At 47.6% G+C, this 20,040-nt stretch overlaps 1 protein-coding gene across 1 annotated transcript in view; it reads left to right on the plus strand.

The window, feature by feature from the left end:
* The window catches only part of LOC122238788, a 91,987-nt gene extending 87,687 nt beyond the window's left edge, over positions 1-4,300 (plus strand). Inside the window, exon 4 of the mRNA XM_042987375.1 lies at positions 3,905-4,300. Within this exon, the coding sequence (XP_042843309.1) occupies positions 3,905-4,294 (390 nt within the window). The 3' untranslated portion in view covers positions 4,295-4,300. The remainder of the gene's footprint in view (positions 1-3,904) is intronic.
* Positions 4,301-20,040: the final 15,740 nt, after the last annotated feature.

Here is a 20,040-nt window from a genome sequence, read left to right on the forward strand (position 1 = left end):
CCCCAAGTGAGACAGGTGTTTTAAGAAAACTTGTTGTTGTAGAACTCGGGAGGTATGACCATCAGCTCAGTGTCCTTCTATCAGAAATACTGCACCGCACTGGGGAAGATTTTGGAAACAAAATTCAATTCTGCAAACATGGCTCGCACCTTTTATGTGCCAGAAAATGCAGATAAAAAGATGAACTGCGGCATTTAGCTTTGGGTATTTTAAGTAAAGATTCTGCAAGAGAATATAACAAAATGGGTATCTCTAGGGGAGCGGGGTTACAACTAATATTATTTTCAACTTTTTAGAAAATAATAGGAGACTGGCTGATTACTTTCGAGGGCTAAGAAGTGAGTGGATGGGGAGGAAAGCAAGGTTGCCTTTTTTTAAAACCTTCAAGCTGTTCTTGTCTTTGCCAAGCATAGAATTTTGAATTGGATTTTTGGAATCGATTTGCTTTCCCGGGGCCTTTGGTCATTCCACAGGGACGCCGATCTTGCTAATGAAGAGGATCCAACATAACTTCCTGATTGTCCCCCAGCTCGCGGGCTCTTCCTTCCCCATTCTCTTTGCTCACCCAAGTTCGCCCTGAGAGAGTTCTGTCCCTTCTAGCCACAGTCTTTGCCCCAGGGCACTCCAGCCACACCCCGGCCTATGCTTCATTTCTACACGCCTGTTACTGCTCAGTCTCTATCTCCAGGCCCAGTGTCTGCTCTTCTCTCCAGTCTGTTCTCCACCCCCAGCTAGACCAGTGCTTAAAACCCTCCAGTGGGTCTTCTCATTGTTGGAAGGATAAAATCCAAAATTCTTCGCATGCCTACACGAGCATGCATGAGTGGCTCTGATGTGCCCCGTTGGCCTCATCTCCTGTAGTTCTGTCCTTAAACCCTTTCTTCAAATGGCCTCAGCTCTTTCCCACCTCAGAGCCTCAAATTCACCATTTCCCTTTTCTGGAATGTTCCGCTTCAGTCATCCTTCAGAGCTCAGCAAAACGTTGCTTTCTCCAGGGGGGGGGGGGTCCCTCTCTAATTCTTTAGGACTGTGTTAACCCTCATTATTAGATGCTCTGTGTTCTTTAGCAGAGATAGAAAAAAGAACTACCTGCAAAATGATTTATTTACAATCCACCTCCCTCAGATGGTAACCGTTGCTCAGATTAGGTCTTTACTGCCCAGTACAGTGCCAGGTGCTGAGTAGGTGCTCTGTAAGTGGATTGATAAATGAGTTCAGGCATTGGGGAGACTAAGTTTCTTGTCCTAACATTAGATGAATGTTCATCTTTACACAGAGCTGTATCTCTGCAGATTATTCTGTATTGAATGGAGCGGGACTAGGATTGAAGGGGAAGAGAAACTTGTCTCTCTCTCGCTTGGGCCTCACGGCACTGCAGCCTGGACTCTGGTGGGGGGGGGGGGGGCGGGGAACACACGCTGGTTCCCTGCACGGGGCTTGGGCTAAGGAGAGAGACACAGTGTAGGGAGCCCTCGGGACGGTTTCACGTTTGGGGGGACCATGATTAGGCTTTCGCTTTTTTCTTTTCTGTTCTGTAATCCCCTTGTGTTTCCCCGAGGCTTCTGCTAAATTTTGTTGAGTCTTAACAACTTGGTCCTAGCTGTGCTGTGAGGAACCAGGACAGGAGGTGTCCCTGCCTCCACATGGGGCAAGGCTGGAGGAGGGCAAGCTGAGACAGCTTGCAGGAGAGGGCATGGCGATCAGGAACACAATGGCCAGCCGAGGGGACAAGATTCGCAGATGCGACAGTGTTCAAGTGAATGTGCAGGTGTATTTTGGGAGGGGAATGACTATGCCTAGACTTTTTTTTTTTTTATGTTCATTTTTGAGAGAGAGAGAGAGAGCGCTAGCAGGGGAAGGGCAGAGAGAGAGAGAGAGGGAGAGAGAGCATCTGAAGCAGGCTCTGTGCTAACAGCAGAGAGCCTGCTGTGAACCTCGAACTGAGGAATTGTGAGATCCTGACCTGAGCCCAAGTCTGACACTTAACCAACTGAGCTACCCGGGTGCCCCCCGCCTGGACTTTTCAAGGTTGCCTGGGGTCCTGGGGTCCTGGTTACCAGCTCATTGCTTGTCAGTTCCAAACTCCTCCTTTTTGCCTTTTCTGCAAAAATGGATCTGGGCCTGTGACATACTTTCCTTGCTGGCTGGCCTGTTAAGTGTCCATACAGGGTGTGTGTATGGGGGGGGGGGGAGGGGATACTGCAGGAGGACAGAGTTCTGCCTGCTGGTTGTCATGTCCTTGCCTGGCCGGCTCCTGCATTTGGGGGCAGCTTTCTGGCACCAGGGCCCTGCAGTGCTGGCAGTCGTGGCTTCTCCCGGCACCTTGCTCTGTGAGTGACTTTGCAGTGAAGTGCTTCCATGAGACGCCCGTGAGCAGCTCTCCTCACAACCTCGGGGGTAGATTACCAGCAAATTTCAGAGGGTGGATTTCCAGAAAGTTCTACCGGCATGATACCATGGTGACTTCCCTGCCGTTCAGTGAGCCATGGCCAAGCCCTCCCCAACAGGATTGAGTCTCAGTCTTGGGGAGCAGGAGGCTCATCCTTTGGGGCTCTCAGTCCTAGGACTAGTGGCTGTTCCTAGATCCTTGTATGTGCTATACCTGTTTTCTGTTGAGTTCTCTTTACTTCTTACTGGCCAGTCCTCACGGCTCCAAATCCTGTAGGTAACGATTCTTTGTATTAAACTTTCACTGTTTTTTTTTTTTAAGTTTATTTATTTATTTTTGAGAGGGAGAGAGGGAGCATACATGTAGAGGAGGGGCAGAGAGAGAGACAGAGGCAGAGACAGAATCCGAGGCGGGCTCCAGGCTCAGAGCTGTCCGCACAGAGCCCACTGCAGGGCGTGAACCCACAAACTGCAAGATCAGGACTTGAGTCAAAGTCGGAGGTGTAACTGACCGAGCCACCCAGGCGCCCCTAAACTTTCACTGTTTAATTGCTGTGTGGTTTCTCTCTCCCGACTGGACCCAGACTGATACACAGGGAATGGGGGCTCAGACTCTGATTACTTGGCTATCAAGGGAGGCTGCCCCTAGAAGGCTGGGGAGCTTGGAGACATTTGGGCTGTATGTATTTTTCCAAGTTTGTGCAATGAACACATTACTTGTATCATCAGGGGAAAAAAATAAATTTTATAAAACATTGTGAAAAATTGCAATACAAGAAGGGGGGAAAACAGAAAAACAAAAACACACCGCAGTGTGCTGGGTCTATGGCAGCAATAAGTCAAGTGCTGACTGGGAAAAGCTCTTCAGACGAGGTGATGCTTGGATTGAGGATTGAAGGGTGAGTGCAGTGAGGAGGTCCCCCCCCCCCCAGGGCCATGTGCGCATGGGGCAGGGGAGCTCCTATGCAGGTGGGGAGGGGTCAGTTGTGAGCAGAGCCTGTATCCGTGCAAGGTGGACAGCCAGGCCCTTCCAGATCACAGCAAACCCTTGGGGCTTCATTTAAAAACTGTAGGTGTGCGTGCGAGAGTGGATTCCATTTGTCTCTGAGATTGTGGGCAGCTGTGAGGCTCTTCCTCCAGCTCTCTTGGAGCTTAATTGACCAACCGCCCTGGCTTTTACGTTCTGAAATTCATCCCTGGGTCCGTGCCCAAGACCACACTTCCCAGCCGATGACTGATAGCCATGGACACTAGGCAAGTGGGTCCCAAGGGGAACTGGAAACAGAGGACTCACGAGGATCCTGCTCAGGCGGCAGGGAGGCTAGGGTGATGGCTTCCCTCGCTCCTTCCCGGGGATCAGGTGTGGGTAATGCCGGGCTCGCTCCTTTTCCCACGTCATCTCGCAGCCAGTTGCCCTAAGAAATCCTTCCAAGGCTCGTCCGTCCTGTTTCGGCGCCTGCTTCTTGGAGGATCCACGCTTGGGCTGCATCTCCCTTCCCTTCCCTGTCCTCTGCAGGGGGGATCCTCTGTAAACGCAAGGACCCAGGACCGCGATCGATCGCAGGATCATTGCCGCCTCGTGGGCGTCGTCTTGGTCCCCATCATCCCCGCCCTGGGGATAACTCCGGTTTCTCTCAGAAACCCCGCGCGGCTTCTCCAACTCCGAAGTCCGAATTCTCCTGCGCCCTCGGGTCTCCAGGCGGCACACCTCCATCTCCTTCTTGCCTGGCGCACGACGACCAGGGATTCGGCTCCTGTCCTGGGTGGCCCCCCAGGAGCCGTCTGCTGCGCCCCGGCTCTCCGGGGAAGAAGCCGCGGCTTCCTCACGCCTCGATGGCAAGCGGGGCGCCCGGCGCAGGGTAGGCGCCCACGCACAGCTCGCGAGTTGTGGGTCTGCGATAGTTAGCGCGTCCCAAAGAAAGCGCGGGGGGCGACGGCCGGGCCGGGGTGGGGGAGGAACGGGGCCGGGGAGGGGCGGGGAGGGGAGGGGGGCGGCTGGGCGGCGGGCGGGTGCGGAGGGAAGGAGGGAGGCGGGCCGAGCGGTCCGGGGAGGAGGTGCGGCCGCTCTCGCCTCCACTGGCGCTGCTCGCAGGGCGAGGGCCGGCCGCGGCCGCCGAGGAGGACCGAGTGACCCCAGCCACTTCTGGTCCCCGGCGCCGCCGGCGTCCCCGCGGGGCCCCGCACTGGGGCGGCGGCGGGCGGGGCGGGCGCGGCCGTGTGGCCGGCGGGCGAGCGGGGCCCGGCGCCGGAGCCAAGGTAAGGGGCGGCGGGCGCGCACCGGTCCCCCTTCCCCGCGCGGCGCCCGGCGGTCCGCCGTCCCCCCCGCGCTCCGCTTTGTCTCCCGGCGCCGGCCGCCTCCTTCCCCGGGAGGGAGCCGGGGGGCGCGGACGGCGGCGGCGGCGGCGGCGCCCGCGCCCCGAGCGCTCCCCCTGTCCCCGCGCGGCCCGGCCCGGCGGCGGCGACACTTGCCAGAACTGCCTTCCACGAGGTGCCCGGGCCTCGCGTGTCGGCGTGTCGCCGAGCCGTCGCGGGGGCCGGGAGCGGAGGCGGGGAGGGGCCGGGGGGAGCCGCTCCCGGTCCCGCGGCGGCTCAACTTTCGGAGGCGCGCGGGCCTCGCGGGCGGTGGGAGCCCCGGCCCTTCGGGGAGGACGGCGACGGGGGTGGGGGGTGGGGTGGGGACAAGTCCCGCGGCGGCTGCCCCGCCGACCGTCCCCGACGGGCCCTGCGCCTGGGGGGGTGGGGGGGCGAGGTGCCAAGTTTCTGGGAAAGCCGACACGTTGTGTCCCAAATGGATCATATTTACCAAAACCAGTTAAGGAAGAAAAGAGCCCTTTCTTGCCACAGTTGGCTGCCGGCAGCCGCCGTAAAGGTATGGAGTAAGATTGCACGGGGTGGTTTACCTTGAGGGAACGGCGAAACTTAATAGCGATGGGTTTCCGTGCCCCTTCTTCCTAAAATCGCAAAATGGGTAACTTTATTTAGTTGGGGGGAGGGGGCAGAGGAGACTGCTTGGTCCGGGAGACAGTTCCATTCAGGAGGGTGTTTTTCTGCGTTGTCCCTGTGGGGGCCCTCTAAGAGGCTGCCTGGTGACCCTTGAAATCTTCCGGGCAGCCTCGGGTCGTGGTAAGACGTTTATTTCTACGTGGTGAAGGTCTGGGGGGGTTCTCTTCTGTGTTACTCACTCGTTCTACCTCCTGTTTCTCAAGTGCTGCTGACATAATTGTTTTAATGGAAAGCACCTGGCCACCTTCAAGTCCTTCTCCAATGGCTCCAGCTGGGGTGTCTCTAGAAGTTTTCAAGTCTTACAGGTTTCTTACAGGTGCAGACCATATGCTGTAAATACTTCAGACCTAGGCTCTGAATGAAAAGTGTCGATCACTGGGCTTACGCTTTGAGCGCAACTGTTAGAATTTGTACACTTAAAGACGTTTGCTGACGTTCTTTAGGCTTTTTATGTGCTAAAAAGGAAATATGAAACAAAACGGGTGCAGTTCTAAAAGCAGATTTCTATCGGATTTGGCTAATAGGATAAGACTTGTCGCTTTGGGGTATCAGAGATTTTTGTGTTTGGTACATGTAAAAAATATGGCAAGGCACGGTTGGAGAAGAGTTTATTTTTAGTGGCAAAACAGGCCCCTAAGTGATCTCAGAATCAGGTTTTCACACCTTAACCTGTCGTACCAAATAAGGTGTTTCATAATCTGGCTCCTGCCTGCCTTTTCAGTCTCGTCTAGGAGCTGTTCCCTGCGTCTCCCCTCCCTCGCCTCCTTACACACATGCACGACACACTGCCAGACACATCACACTAATTCCAAGTTGTCATTTCTAGACCTCTATCTGGAATGAATGAGCATTCCGCTTACGCTCTTATTCCGATTTCCATCTGCTGTTTACGCACACATCCTTCACGTGTCAGTCAAATAGCTTCTCCAGGAGCCTTTCCTTCCCCATTATCTCTAGGCATTTAAGCTCTTCCTCTTGTTGTAGGCAGTGCCTCTACTAGAACATGACTTTTGTTTTCAAACACATCTAGCGATGCTACCTTGCACAGTTGTGCAAGTTGTTCACTGCACAAGGCTATCCTGTCCAGCGGGCAGTTAGAGGCTGAAATTTTGAACTCCACTTCCCAAACCCCTGGTGCACCACTCATCTCCACTGGAACGGGGCACCTTTTGTAATTCACCCCGAAACACAATGTGGGCTAGTGATGACCCTGCAGCCTGTCCCCACTACTGTATTCAGCACCCATCACAGACACTGACAGAGCAGGAGCTCAGTTAAGGTTCCTTGCGTGAGTGAGAAAAGAAAAGGTCACTTCTATAGAAGTCGAGAAAGTTGTGAAGCAAGAAAGGGTTTGGGGAAATTTCTCATGTAAGTCAGCGTATAGGAATGTGCTTCAGTTTGCTGTATCTTGTGTCTGGCTGTTCAGGGTGATTCTTAGATGTCTTCTACTTGATTACAGGGAAGAATCTGGGAGTATGAATTTATAGGTGGGCATCAGAGATGTGTGCCAACATGTAGTGGGCCTCCTTAGCTACTTTTTAAGGCACTAAGGTTTATATGCCTGATCATGATTTCCTGAGATAAGGGTGCAAAAATCTTGAGAGTAAGGCCAAAAGAGCTTTGCTAAATAAACGTATGATGATAAATTGAACGGAAGTGCCATCTCATACAGGAACTGAAGACATTCTAAAAATCACAAAAGTTTATAAAATTGCGGTATAAAATCTCACTTGTCAGCGTCAGAAGAACTTGCCGGTGTGTGGAATCCTGGAATCTCTAGGATTCATAGCACAAAATGACTTGAAAGTTAACGTTTAGGACCAATTTTCCCATTTTCGTGGGTCAGGAAACCTAGGACCAGGGACTTGTCTAAGGTCTCGCAGCTTATGTAGGAGCATAGCCGGGATGAGCTCTCAGATTTTCTGGCTTTTAGTTCACTGCTCTTCATTCAGGTACCTATTCGGGTGCCCGCATTCTGGATCTTCCACCGTTGGCTTCCGTTGGAAAACTTGTATAGTATAATTCTAATTTCTCAGGGAAGGGGACGTTCTCAGCACCACAGTGCCTGGTGTCACATGGGCATGTGGTAAATAATTGCAGAATGAAGGAGTGCGTGAACGAGCCAGCTGACAGTTTGCTTAAAGCAATTGTTTGACGTAGCACAAACCAAAGTCCTTGGAGTCCATTGTAGTGCAATTTGGCCTATGTGTTTGTGTTTCAGAGGTGCAGTAAAATGACACCTTTTGCTGGATAGACTTCATGGGAGAGATGGGTAGGAATTGCTTTCTATAAATATAAACCATGCCGGAACTCCTGACGAAAAGGCATCACAGAAAACTCAGGATTTGGAATCGGTAGGTCTTTCCACAAACGAGCCTTGATTGTGCAGGCCTTAAACGTCACTGGCCTCAGCTTCTTCATGTAACCTCGTCGGTCTCAGAGTCATCAGAGGGGTCCGGTGAGCTCCCGTGTGGGATAGTACTTTGCACACTTCGGAAAAGTGAGTAGCACCCAGATGAAAGTCAGAATCTATGGCAGGAAGTGCCTCTCAGACCCTGTGCTAGGCTCCAGGGAACGGTCCCATTTATTCCTCTGAAAAGAGCGTGGAGGTTTTTAGCGGAATGAAGAAGAAACTGAAGCCTGAATGACTGTCCCTCAGCCCTGAACAGGCATTTAGTGAGCTCCTAAGTTGTACTAAGTGCCTTAAGTCTTTGAAGTAAGAGAACTTCAAGTAGAGAAGAAAGGCAAGTGACATTGTGACATAAAAGCAAATCACTTTTTGAGGGGTGCCCGGGTGGCTCAGTCAGTTAAGCGTCAGACTTTGGCTCAGGTCAGGATCTCACAGTTCGTGAGTCCAAGCCCCGTGTCGGGCTCTGTGCTGACAGCTCGGAGCCTGGAGCCTGCTTCGGATTCTGTGTCTCTCTCTCTGTCTGTCCCTCCCCGCTCACACTCTGTCTCCTGTCTCTCTCAAACAATAAATAAACATTAATAAAACTAAAAAAAAAAAACCAACAAAAAACGCAAATCACTTTTTGGGCAGAGGAGATTTACGTTTTCGACCGAGCCCCTCTTAGGCTTGTGGTGAGTGGATTTAGCAAGGCCAGGCTGGTGGAAAGAGAGCAGTTGTGATAGAGCAGTTGATGCAAAGGCACTGGCGTGGAGGGCTGGGGACCCTGGAGGAGGAGGTTTCCTGAAACGGGTGGTGGAATGGGCCTGGGAGGGAGGGAGGGAGGGAGGGAGGATTGTGTCCAGTTAAGGATGTTCAGGATCTCAGCAACAGGGAGCAAGGTCGGAGACCTGTGGGGGCCCCTCACCCAAGTTCACATAGTAACAAAGTCCCACAGCTGAGATCTGACCCAGGTCTGCCTGCTTCCGTGTTCCTCTTTCATCCTGCTAGCTGTTGGCATGTCTGTAGCTGTAAGTGAATTGAGGATTTAATGACAACCGAGCTCATTTGGAAGCTTTTATTTTTATGACTGAGCTCACAATTTTAAGAAAGAACAAGAAGTTCCCACATGTGAAGCCCTCCATAGATTAGGGCCAGTAGATACAGGCTGGTGCGCTGAGAAGGTTCCCCGCCAGGGGCGTGTATAGAGCCTTTCCCGACTTGGATTCCGGTCCGCCCTGGGATCCAGCCCCATCCTCTCCAGGCATTCCATCCAGCTGGAAGTGGGTCTGCTTTGTTTCCATTTATGAGGTTTCTAGATTGAGTAACAGAATCTGGACCTCAGCTTTCCTTGTGTTTTTCATGGTGTTGGGTTACAAGGTTTCTTTTTAAATTCTTGCTTAGATTTCTGACTGGGTCTCTTGGACACAGTTCTTCAGCAGTTGCCATTACTGATTCCTTTGCATTGCAGACAGGATGCAAAACTGGAATTTTGAAGGTTGTCCTGTCATTAGGAGTTTGGGAAATGGCATAGTAACTAAGCTGGCAAATTTTCCCTGAAACTGGTAAAAGGTAAGGATTCTCATTGCCTTGAAGCATACTGATGGGTTTTAATACAATATTATTTTAAAATTCAAAGTGGTTTAATTTTTTTTTTTTTAAATTTCTGGTGTAGCGAACACACAGTGTTGTTAGTTTCAGGGTGTACATTATAAGGTTCAACAATTCTGTACATTACTCAGTGCTCATCATGGTAAGTGTCCGCTTAATCCCCTTCCCCTATTTCTCCCGCCCTCCCATCCACCTCTCCTCTTGAAACCATCCGTTTCACGGTGTTTTTCCTTATTTATTTTTGTCTAGTAAAGAGGTTCCTATGCCTCAGGATTTTCATCTCTAAAAGGAGGGCGACCGCAGTGCCTTCCTTATGGAAGATCGTTTTGAGAATTGAGAAATTAATGAATTAATTTACATAATGTGCTCAGAACCTTGCCTGCCACAGTACAGGAGTTCCAGAAGTGTTCATTCCTCCCTCCTTGGATGTGTGATGTGGTGGTCTCAAATTCTGTGAAATAAGGATGTTCAGCGGGCTGGAGCTGTGGGGTGGTGTGGCAAAGTACAGGGCCCACTCCTTCGGTTTTTCATCCCCTTTGCGCGCTGTCCCCTACGATGGTTTTTCCCTGTTTGGCAAACGCCTTGTTGCGGTCACCCCTTGAGACCCTGCGGAGCCTGCCTCCTGCGTATCAGCCTCTCTTGGGTTTCCAGTCCATGTGGTCTGTGCTGGTCATTGCATCCAAATTGTGGTATGTTCACCATCGTGTAGGGAGCGCTTTGCTTATTTTCTTTCTGTACCCCTTCCAGGTTCAGCATGGTATTTCGTGGACACTCTTAAATGCTGGTTGATAGAGGGAGTGAAGTGTTCTTTGAAATTGTTTTTGAGGGTAATATCATGATTGTAAAGTTGAGTGACCCTTGGCCAAGTATTTGGCTGTTTTAAATAGACGTTATCGTGACACCTGGTTGGTTAAGCATCTGACTTCCGTCACGACTCAGGTCATGATCGCACGATTCGTGGGTTCCAGTCCCGCGCAGGGCTCGGGCTCCGTGCTGACAGCTTGGAGCCTGGAGCCTGCTTTGGATTCTGTGTCTCCCTTTCTCTCTCTGCCCCTCCCCTGCTGGCTCCCTCTCTCTCTCTCTCAAAAATAAACAAACATTGAAAATAAACACTGGATTTTACCAGTAATAAAATGCTAAAAATACATGTTTCCCCATCTTTCCTAAGTGTGGGGTAGTAGCAATGTCATCGCATGGGGTATTAACGGATCTAGATTTTGGTCTGGAATATACCTTCTACTCATTTGGCAATTCACCTACACGTAGGAGGGCATTAGATTTCTCAGGAAGAAAATAAAAATTGCTTTCAAATGGTTCCCCATGTCTTCTGGTAGGTGAGGCATCAAATTCTCCTCGTTAATTTCCCTCTTCAGGCCTCATACTAGGGTGGTGATTCATATGATAGTACTTGTATTTACCCGTACCACTCTAGATAACCATAACACTGGTTTAAAATGGATATTTTTGTACTTTCAGAAGAGGGGCTTTGTACACAGGAACAGAAACCGAGGAAGAACACATCTGGAATACATTCAGATGAATTAAGTTATCGTTTGTGTCGGTGGCATTTGAAACGTCTGGGATTAATACTTAACTGTATGAAGACGTGAAACCTTGATGAACGTTTGCCAAATCAAAAACCGAAATGTTTTCCCATTTAACTGTTTCATTTTGAACTTTGCTTCTGGAAAAACATAATCGCTCCGAAACCGTAGTTTTCTATAATAACTCTCCCTTCACAGCTGTCTGCAGAACTTCTTGTTGAGAAATGCCCCGCGTTACATTGTGGGCAGATAACTTTGTTGTACATAAGACTTGAAATCAGAAACGCCTCTGATTGGATCCATTTGTTACATACACATCCATGGATGGATCCGTTCGTTACGTACACATCCAACACCTGCCAGCAGCTCGCTTCTTTTCATTTTCTCCCGCGTCGGAATTGTGTTGTTTTATCTGGAGAACACTTAACCCTCCCAGGTCATCTCAAATGTCCTCCTTCTGAAGTGCTCCTTGACACTTTCCTATCTCCTTACTTTTTCTGGAAAAGTATACTCTGTCCTCTGCACTCAGAGGGTCCATCTGCTAATTGGTGGCATTACCCACATAGAGGTTGAATGTGTCTGTGTCCTTCCCTCTCTCAGTTGGATTCCTTACTTTTTTTTTTTTAATGTTCATTTTTGAGAGAGAGAGAGAGAGAGAGAAACAGACTGCCAGTAGGGGCGGGGCAGGGAGAGTGGGAGGCACCGAATCCGAAGCACGCTCCAGGCTCTGAGCTGTCAGCACGGAGCCCAGCGCGGGGCTCGAACCCATGAACTGTGAAATCATGAGCCGAGCTGAAGTTGGACACTTAACTGACGGAGACACCCAGGTGCCCCCCTTCTTAACTATTTAAAAGCTATCATTCCATGCTTGTTGTTTGTAATGTTTTGGGACCCATATGCCTCTTTCGTCAGTGCCTTTTTCTCCCTTCTAATGGGCAACAAAGAATGAACTATTTGAAAGATAACTTGTATGTGTTTGACAGAATTGTTCTTGGTATGTGTCCAGTCAGAGGTAATAATCCGGCAGTCAGCATACCATATTGAAAAAGACTGGAGCTTGGGTTTTGGATAATTTAAGAGCCTCGGTTTTGGGTAGTTTTGCCAAAAATAAGTGTGTGATCTTAAGCGAAACGTGACCACCTCTCTGAGTTTCCATTTCTGAATTTGCGACTTTGGTGGCCGGGGGGAGTCACAGTGGACTAAATGACTTAGGGATCCTTTCAGCTATAAAACTCAATGCTTGTATTCAGTGTTGAGTATAAGAAAACAGAAGGAAAAAACGTTATGAGAATTTAAAAGTAGCCTATTTGTTCTTTGCTATTATGCTCCCCGGTGTTTGAGCATTCATTTCTGGAGGGCGAGTAGCCATCAGCCAACACTAGTAAGGAGGGCAGGGCTGGGGAGCGTGTTGAGTCCTGGTAAATCCAAAATGAATGATTAGATATAGCAAGGAAATAATTACCTGTGATCTTGGGGGCTGTGGATAACATGAATTTCAAGGCCTCTGGAACTGGGTGTGGGGGAATTCAGTATTGAACTAGAAGGGCTGGGGAAGAAACAGATAAGATCAGTGCCTCAGTGGAGGCATTGATGGTGGAGTTCTGGAGTGCAGGGTGGGCTGGTGTGGGTGTGTGTAGAACAAAGTAGCCGCATCGGTTCCCAGGTGGAGATGCTATGACAATGTCCATATAAAGTGATGCCATTACCGAGTCTTCTTGATGTTTGTTTATTTTTGAGAGCGAGTGAGCACGTATGGAGAGGGGAGGGACAGAGAGAGAGAGAGAGAGAGAGAGCGAGCAAGAGAGCCTCCTAGGCAGGCTCCATGCTCAGCGCCATTTTGGGGCTCAACCTCACCACCGTGGAGACCACAACTTGAGCCGATGTCAGGAGTTTAGTGCTTAACCCACTTGGCCACCCAGGCACCCCTGGCATTGCTGAGTCTTAATGGGATGGCTTGTGAAGACCAGTCAGGAGAGGATTTAGGTAACGGTCAGGTCTTGTTACCTTCTCTTACACGTGGAGAAACTGAAGCCAGAGATGGCCGTTCTCAAACTTGAATTTGCCTCCCTGTTTGGGAGTTCAGGTTAACTTTAACTGCAGATTCAAGTGCAGGTTCCTGGAACGAACTTTGACCTGGTGATTCTGGAGACCCAGGGGGCACTTTACCAAGCACATCAGGTGTTGCTGGTGGCTATTTGTAGTTTGAGAAACTCTACCCTTTGGGTGACTGACCATTGCCCTTGAAGGACACCCAACCTGGAGAGCAGGTGGGGGTGTGCGGGGTGGGATCCTGGCACCCTTTATGTGTCCTTCCCTGCGTGGTGCTGGCCTGAAGTGGCTTGGCCAGGATTGGGAGACCTAACTGTATTAATTTGCCAGAGAGGGACGAGAGACTTGGAGGTTACCCACCTATAAATGTAGTAGTTTTTTCCATATTTCTGACTGACCTGTGATGTGCTGTTTGACAGGCACCATTTTTTTTTTTCAAGAAACGTTTAAAGAAAAGATTTGTTAAATATATTAGTTACAAGCCTATTAAAAGTGAACACCAGGGGCACGTGGTGGCTTAGTTGGTTAAGCATCTGACTTGGGCTCAGGTCACGATCTCATGGTTCGTGGGTTCAAGACCCGCGCCGGGCTCTGTGCTGACGGCTCAGAGCCTGGAGCCTGCTTCAGGTTCTGTGTCTCCCTCTCTCTCTTCTCCCCACCCCTTCCCCCCTACCACATGCTCGCTCTCTCTGTGTCTCTTTCAAAAATAAACATTAAAAAAGTGAACACCAGTAGAGAAAATTTCAGCATATTTAAGAACACCTATTTTGTAATGACTGTTAACGAAAAAGCATTTCCGTCTCTTCCATAAAGGTCATTTCCCAAGAAACCCTAACAAGCAGCATTTTGCCAGTTCTATTTCAGGTTTCCATGTAATCGAGATTTTAAAATGACCTGTCTAAGCGTTGGGGGATGTCACCATGTCTGACTATAATAAGTTCCGCCTTGGCCATTAGTCTCAATGTGTGAAGAAATTGTGTCCAGAAGGATGGTTGACGTTGCTGGAGCCCGTGTATGTGTTGAGAAGAGAATGTCATTGCAGTATGGCATTTTCTGAAAAGCTGTCTGTCACAGAAACTAAATTTTGGTGGCTTGATAAATCTCATTAGTTAGAAAATTGAGTAAAACTTGAACGGTGTCTACACCGTTGGCAGCCAACACTTGGAATTTTCCGCAAATCAATAAATGGGTAGTTCTGCAAATGGATGGGCTCGTACCCATTTTATCGTCAACGTTAAGTAACACCTCCTGTCATTTCCATGTTGTCTAAAGGAAAATCTTCAAACATTTATAGAATGCGTCAGAGATTCTTGAAGAATTTCAGTACATTTATATCTCTGGGTGCAGCAGGCAGGACCAACTTTGAAAAATGATAGTGATACAGACATGAAGATTTATATTCACAGACACATATTAGAAACGTCTCAGATCACCAACCGCTCTATAACGCTTTCATAGTTTGTCACGCATCAGTAAGCCTTTTAGAACAGAATAACCTTTCGAAATCTTGTACTTCAACCCATTTCTCAGAAGAGAAACTTGATGTTTGGGGGAAGTTAAATGACCTGCTTTAATCCTCTATTCTCAGAAGTTAGTGCAAGCAGAGCGAGGCTTAGATCCCAGGATTCTTTCTGCTTCTCTTTGCTTACCCGTTAGCAGGACCTGCTGGGAGTACTCCATCAAAGAACCAGGAAATGCTTCAGATTTTCTGTGGGAGTGGACCCAAACCTATGACTTCTTGGAATTAGCAGAGGCAATAACAGCTTCTTCATTTGTGTACCTCAGCGCTTCCCCAAAGGAATGTGCAACTTTACAGAGAGAGAATGGCCTACAGCCGGGGCTTATTGTGTTGGTTAAGGCAGATTGTATCATCTGCATGGAGATAAAGGGACTTTTTCCTAGCAGTTTGTGAGCGGGGGATTTGAGGACCCTGGATACATTATTGGAGCTGAAAGGAATCTGGGGAGGCATCTAGTTCACCCCTTTATTTTGTGTAAGGAGAAACATGGCTTTGTCTTGCCTCCATGTTTATAAATAGCCATGACGTTTTTGTTGATGGTTTTAAAAAGCAACAACTGGTATCTTAAAAGTCTATCAACATGTTATAATTATAAACAAGATCTTTACAAAGCAGTTGTCCGTGTCATTCACAATATATTTTGGTTTTGATGACCATCCTGCTCCATTAGTCTGGATATAACGGGTCTGTAACGATGGTAGTTTGGGGGAGGGGGCAGGGACTGGTTTTCTGTGGGAAGGCGGCGGGCCACGCTTCCAGAAGGGGACTCTCGGTTAAAAAGTTACCTATAGCCTTGCAATGGCAGTGAATGTAGTCCAAGGAAAGGAAGCTTACTCTCCAAACAGAAACCACCCTTAAATTGTGGTCTGGAGCCTGGTTTGCAAGTTTTGTGTCTTTGCTCTCGAGGTATCTCGTGGGTTTTTGCAGGTATATGCAAACGGTGGGAGTTTGTGTGGGGTGGGGATGGAGGAACGTTGCCAGGAGACGGGGAGGGCTTTGCCTATCAAATCTTCACTATTGGGGCGCCTGGGTGGCTCAGTCGGTTAAGCGGCCGACTTCGGCTCAGGTCACGATCTCACGGTCCGTGAGTTTGAGCCCCGCGTCGGGCTCTGTGCTGACAGCTCAGAGCCTGGAGCCTGTTTCAGATTCTGTGTCTCCCTCTCTCTGACCCTCCCCCGTTCATGCTCTGTCTCTCTCTGTCTCAAAAATAAATAAATGTTAAAAAAAAAATTAAAAAAAAAATCTTCATTATTGCAATGCATCCCTTTATACTAATTAATCTGAAGCGAATTAATGAGCGGAGGCCCTGGAAATGTTCATATTCTTTGCGAGCCGCTTACACTCTTCACATTAGTTCCGGAAGTTGGCTAAAGCCTTCCACCTCTTTTCACCCCTCCCTGAAGCCTCTCCGCTTTGGTAGATGCTGTATTTCCTTTTCAAGATGAAAGTTCATCTACCGAGTGCTTCATAGGACCTAGTTTGGAAGATTTTATTTCATCAAGGAAAAGATAAGTAGGGGTTTGAGTAGTATGAGTCTCACCGTGGTTCTTAATTGTAGATGTTCAAGCTTCATGTTGTAATTTGTCATTTGGCATTCTCGAAATTTGTGAAAATAGCCTGAAATTGAGGAGCGGCTTACAACGGTTAGTCTGTGTAGTGCCTCTTGTATGTTTATTTTGCAGAAGGTCAGCAAATTCACCTGTGTAGGTGATGGATTTATGCCTCAAACCTCACACACCATGAGGCCTGGTGGAATTAGTCACCTCAGGCTGGGGTGAGAAATGGTTGTGTTTCTCCTTATTTTTGAGAATCTGGAAATGAGGTTTCAGATATTGGATATAATGGGTCTGTGAAGTCTATATAGACCCATCTAGGTTTTTTTTTTAGAAGGAGCTGTCTCATAGTTTTAAAATCTTCCTGTGTTTTATCTGTCTCTTTTTGGTGTGTTCTAAGATCCAATATATTGATTACGGATCGTCTAGGGTACCGTGACTGGTTTTCCAAAAATAAATTTTTTAGCATTTCTCAGCCCTTTTGAGGTTTAATCTCTGAAATATTAGTAAATCCTACCCCCTTGAATTACTCCTTGAAGACCTTAACTTGTATCTGACCCTCTTGGATGTGGATGTTCTTATTGTGAAAAAAGAAAAAAAAAATTGCATCATAGCTGCATTCGAAGACCTTATCACAACGTTGGTCTTTCTTTTTTCAGTGGGTGAATCTGTAGTTAGGATCAGTATTTTCGGGCAATTGTTTCTTGTGTGATTCAGTAGAGATGTGGGATTAGAATAGGAGGAGGAAGAGAATGACGGAAAGAACAATGGGTTTCGCTCCAGAACGGAGATCCTCAAACTTCCAGGCATCAGAATCACCTGGAGAGTTTGGTAAAAAGCGCAGTTTCTGGGCCCCACCCTCCCACGCTTACTCGTTCTGATTAGGAGCTGGGATTGGCCGGAGAATTTTCATTTCTAACAAGTTTCCACGAGATGCTGCTTCCGTTGACCCCACACCACATTTGGGGCACTCCTGTTCTGGAGGTCCAGTTCTGGTCGGCACTGGATAAGGTTGGAGATCTGTGGACACCATTCAGCCTCTCCAGGTTTGTTTTCCTGTTTGTGAAAGGTACAATATTGGTGGTTTTCACACCTTCAAAATTAGAGGAATCTTGTGTTCCAAACTACATCTTTTGTGAAATTCCAACAAACGAAAGAGATACACTGGAATTGTGTGAATTACAGCCAGGGTAGAGGACAAAAGGATTCAAGTGTCCTTTTGTCTTACTCCCCTGGGCTGGGAGTGGGGAAAGTCCCCGGGGCCCTTCCAGAGGACTGAATGTAGTCCTGAATCTGGCGGAAGAGATTTTCTAAGGCCCTTAAGCATTGGCACCTTTCTGTCTGAATGTGTATGCTCTTGACTCTGTTGTACTGCTACTTATAAAGTTGAAAGAATCTGATCTGTGCTTTTTAGAATAAGAAACTGTGTTTGGGATACATGAATAGGTAGGAAATAAATGGGTTTGAGACTTCCATGGTAACAGAAGCTTTACAGCTCATTTCAAATAGAAATGGAGAGATGAAGGGCGCCTGGGTGGCTCAGTTGGTTGAGCATCAGACTTTGGTTCAGGTCATCATGATCTTGCAGTTCGTGGGTTCGAGCCCTGCGTCGGGCTCTGTGCTGACAGCTCAGAGCCTGGAGCCTGCTTCGGATTCTGTGTCTCCCTCTCTCTCTGCTCCTTCCCCACTCATGCTGTGTCTCTGTCTCTCAAAAATGAATAAATGTAAAAACATTAAAAAGAGAAATGAGTAAGACAGGAAACAGGGAGGGGAAGGGGGAGGGGCCGATTTGGACAACAGGGATGTGCCTTGCTGCCTTTCTTTTTAGCCAGTATGTGTAATTGAATTCATAGAATTTAACCTGTTCTTGTAAGTCTGATGGTCAAGCCTGAAATTGAATTTCCTAATCTTTACTGGAATCTTTGCTGGAAAATAGTTGGGAGGGAGAGCAGCAGTACTAATGTTTCAGTAAAAAGAATGAAAGCTCTCATAAGTCACCGATGTCCAGAGAAGATGTCTGCCTCCTATTCTTGGTTCCTTTTGTTGTCCACTGTATGGAAACCCTAAATCAGCCTAGGATTAAATTGTGAATGAGTTTAAACTTGACTTTGGTACTCTGCTTTGGGCTTTCGGAAACCTTCATTTTCACTCTGCTTTTTTCCTTATCTCACTGTCCCTATAATAAAAGGTCTACGTAGAAACAAAATAAGTATCCATAAATATGGAACGATTTCTGTGCTATGTTAAGAGGATATTCAGGTACAGAACACTGTATACAGTAGGCAGCCTTTTGAATAAAACAGTATGCCCCCCCCCCAAAACTATCAGTCACGGGTAGTGATGTCAGTTTAGTGGGTCAGGTTGTTTTCTTTAATTTTTTTTGTCCTTTTAATTCTAAGGATATATATATATATATTTTGATTCCAGCAGCTTTCTGACTTTTTTTTTTCTTTTGAGTGGTACCCATACTGAGACATACATGAGGTGTAATAACAAAGCATAACGTGGAATAGAGGGTATCCAAGTATATTGCAATGTGGTAAGGATAACTATTTCTTGAAACTTTCAGTTCTCTGTATGTCAGTATTTATATACGTGTGTGTATGTGCACATATGTATGCATTGTGTGTATCATATATAGTATTTTAGGGTTCTGTAGGGTATATTAGGATATATATGTATGTATATCCACTCAAAAAAAGTTTTATTGTAAGGAAGTGGCTCACGTGATCATGGAGGCAGGTAAATCCAAAATCTGCACTGTGGGCAGACAGCCTGGAGCCCCAGGACAGCTGATGGTGCAGATAAAGTCTTGTTCAGGCAGGTCTTCTTAAACATTTTTTTTTTTTTTTTAAGTTTTTAGTTTAATCAGCCGGTGCTCATCACAAGAGCACTCCTTAATCCCGATCGCCTATTCTGCCCATTCCCCCACACACTTCCCCTCTGGTAACCATCAGTTTGTGATCTGTAAGTTATGAGTCTGTTTCTTGGTTTGTCTCTCCCTCCCTGCCCCACCTCCGCCTTTGCTCATTTGTTTTCTTTCTTAAATTCCACATAAGCGTGCAATCATATTGTACTTGTTTTCCTCTCTCTTATTTCTCTTATATTTTCCAGCTCCATCCATGTCATTACAAATGGCAAGATTTCATTTTTTAATGGCTGAATAATAATATTTGATTGTACGTCTTTACTATGTTTTCGTTATCCGTTCTTCAATCGTTGGACACTTGGGCTGCTTCCGTGTTTTGGCTATTGTAAATAATGCTGCTATAAACATAGGGGTGCACATACCTTTTTGGATGAGTGTTTTTGTGTTCTTTGGGCAGATACCCAGTAGTGCCATTGCTGGATTATAGGGTAGTTCTATTTTTAACTTTGTGAGGAAACTCCATACCGTTTTCTATGTGGCTGCACCAGTTGGCATTCCCACCCACGGTGCGTGAGGGGTCCTTTTTCTCTACATCCTCACCAACACCTGTTGTTTCTTGTGCTGTTGATTTTAGCCACTGACAGGTGTGAGGTGTTACTTCATTATGGTTTTTATTTTCATTTCCCTGATAAGTGATGATGAGCATCTTTTTACATGTCTGTATGTCTTCTTTGGAGAAATGCCTGTACATGTCTTCTGCCAGTTTTTAAATTGTATTATTTTGGGTGCTGAGTTGTGTAAGTTCTTTTTTTTTAATTTTTTTTTTTTAACGTTTTATTTATTTTTGAGACAGAGAGAGAGCATGAACGGGGGAGGGGCAGAGAGAGAGGGAGACACAGAATCGGAAGCAGGCTCCAGGCTCTGAGCCATCAGTCCAGAGCCCGACGCGGGGCTCGAACTCACGGACTGCGAGATCGTGACCTGAGCTGAAGTCGGACGCTTAACCGACTGAGCCACCCAGGTGCCCCTGTGTAAGTTCTTTATATATCTTGGATACTAACTCTATTGAAGACATCATTTGCAAATACCTTCTCCCATCCCATAGGTTTCCTTTTAGT

This window comes from Panthera tigris, chromosome B2 (assembly GCF_018350195.1).
Source record: "Panthera tigris isolate Pti1 chromosome B2, P.tigris_Pti1_mat1.1, whole genome shotgun sequence".
NCBI lineage: Eukaryota > Metazoa > Chordata > Mammalia > Carnivora > Felidae > Panthera > Panthera tigris.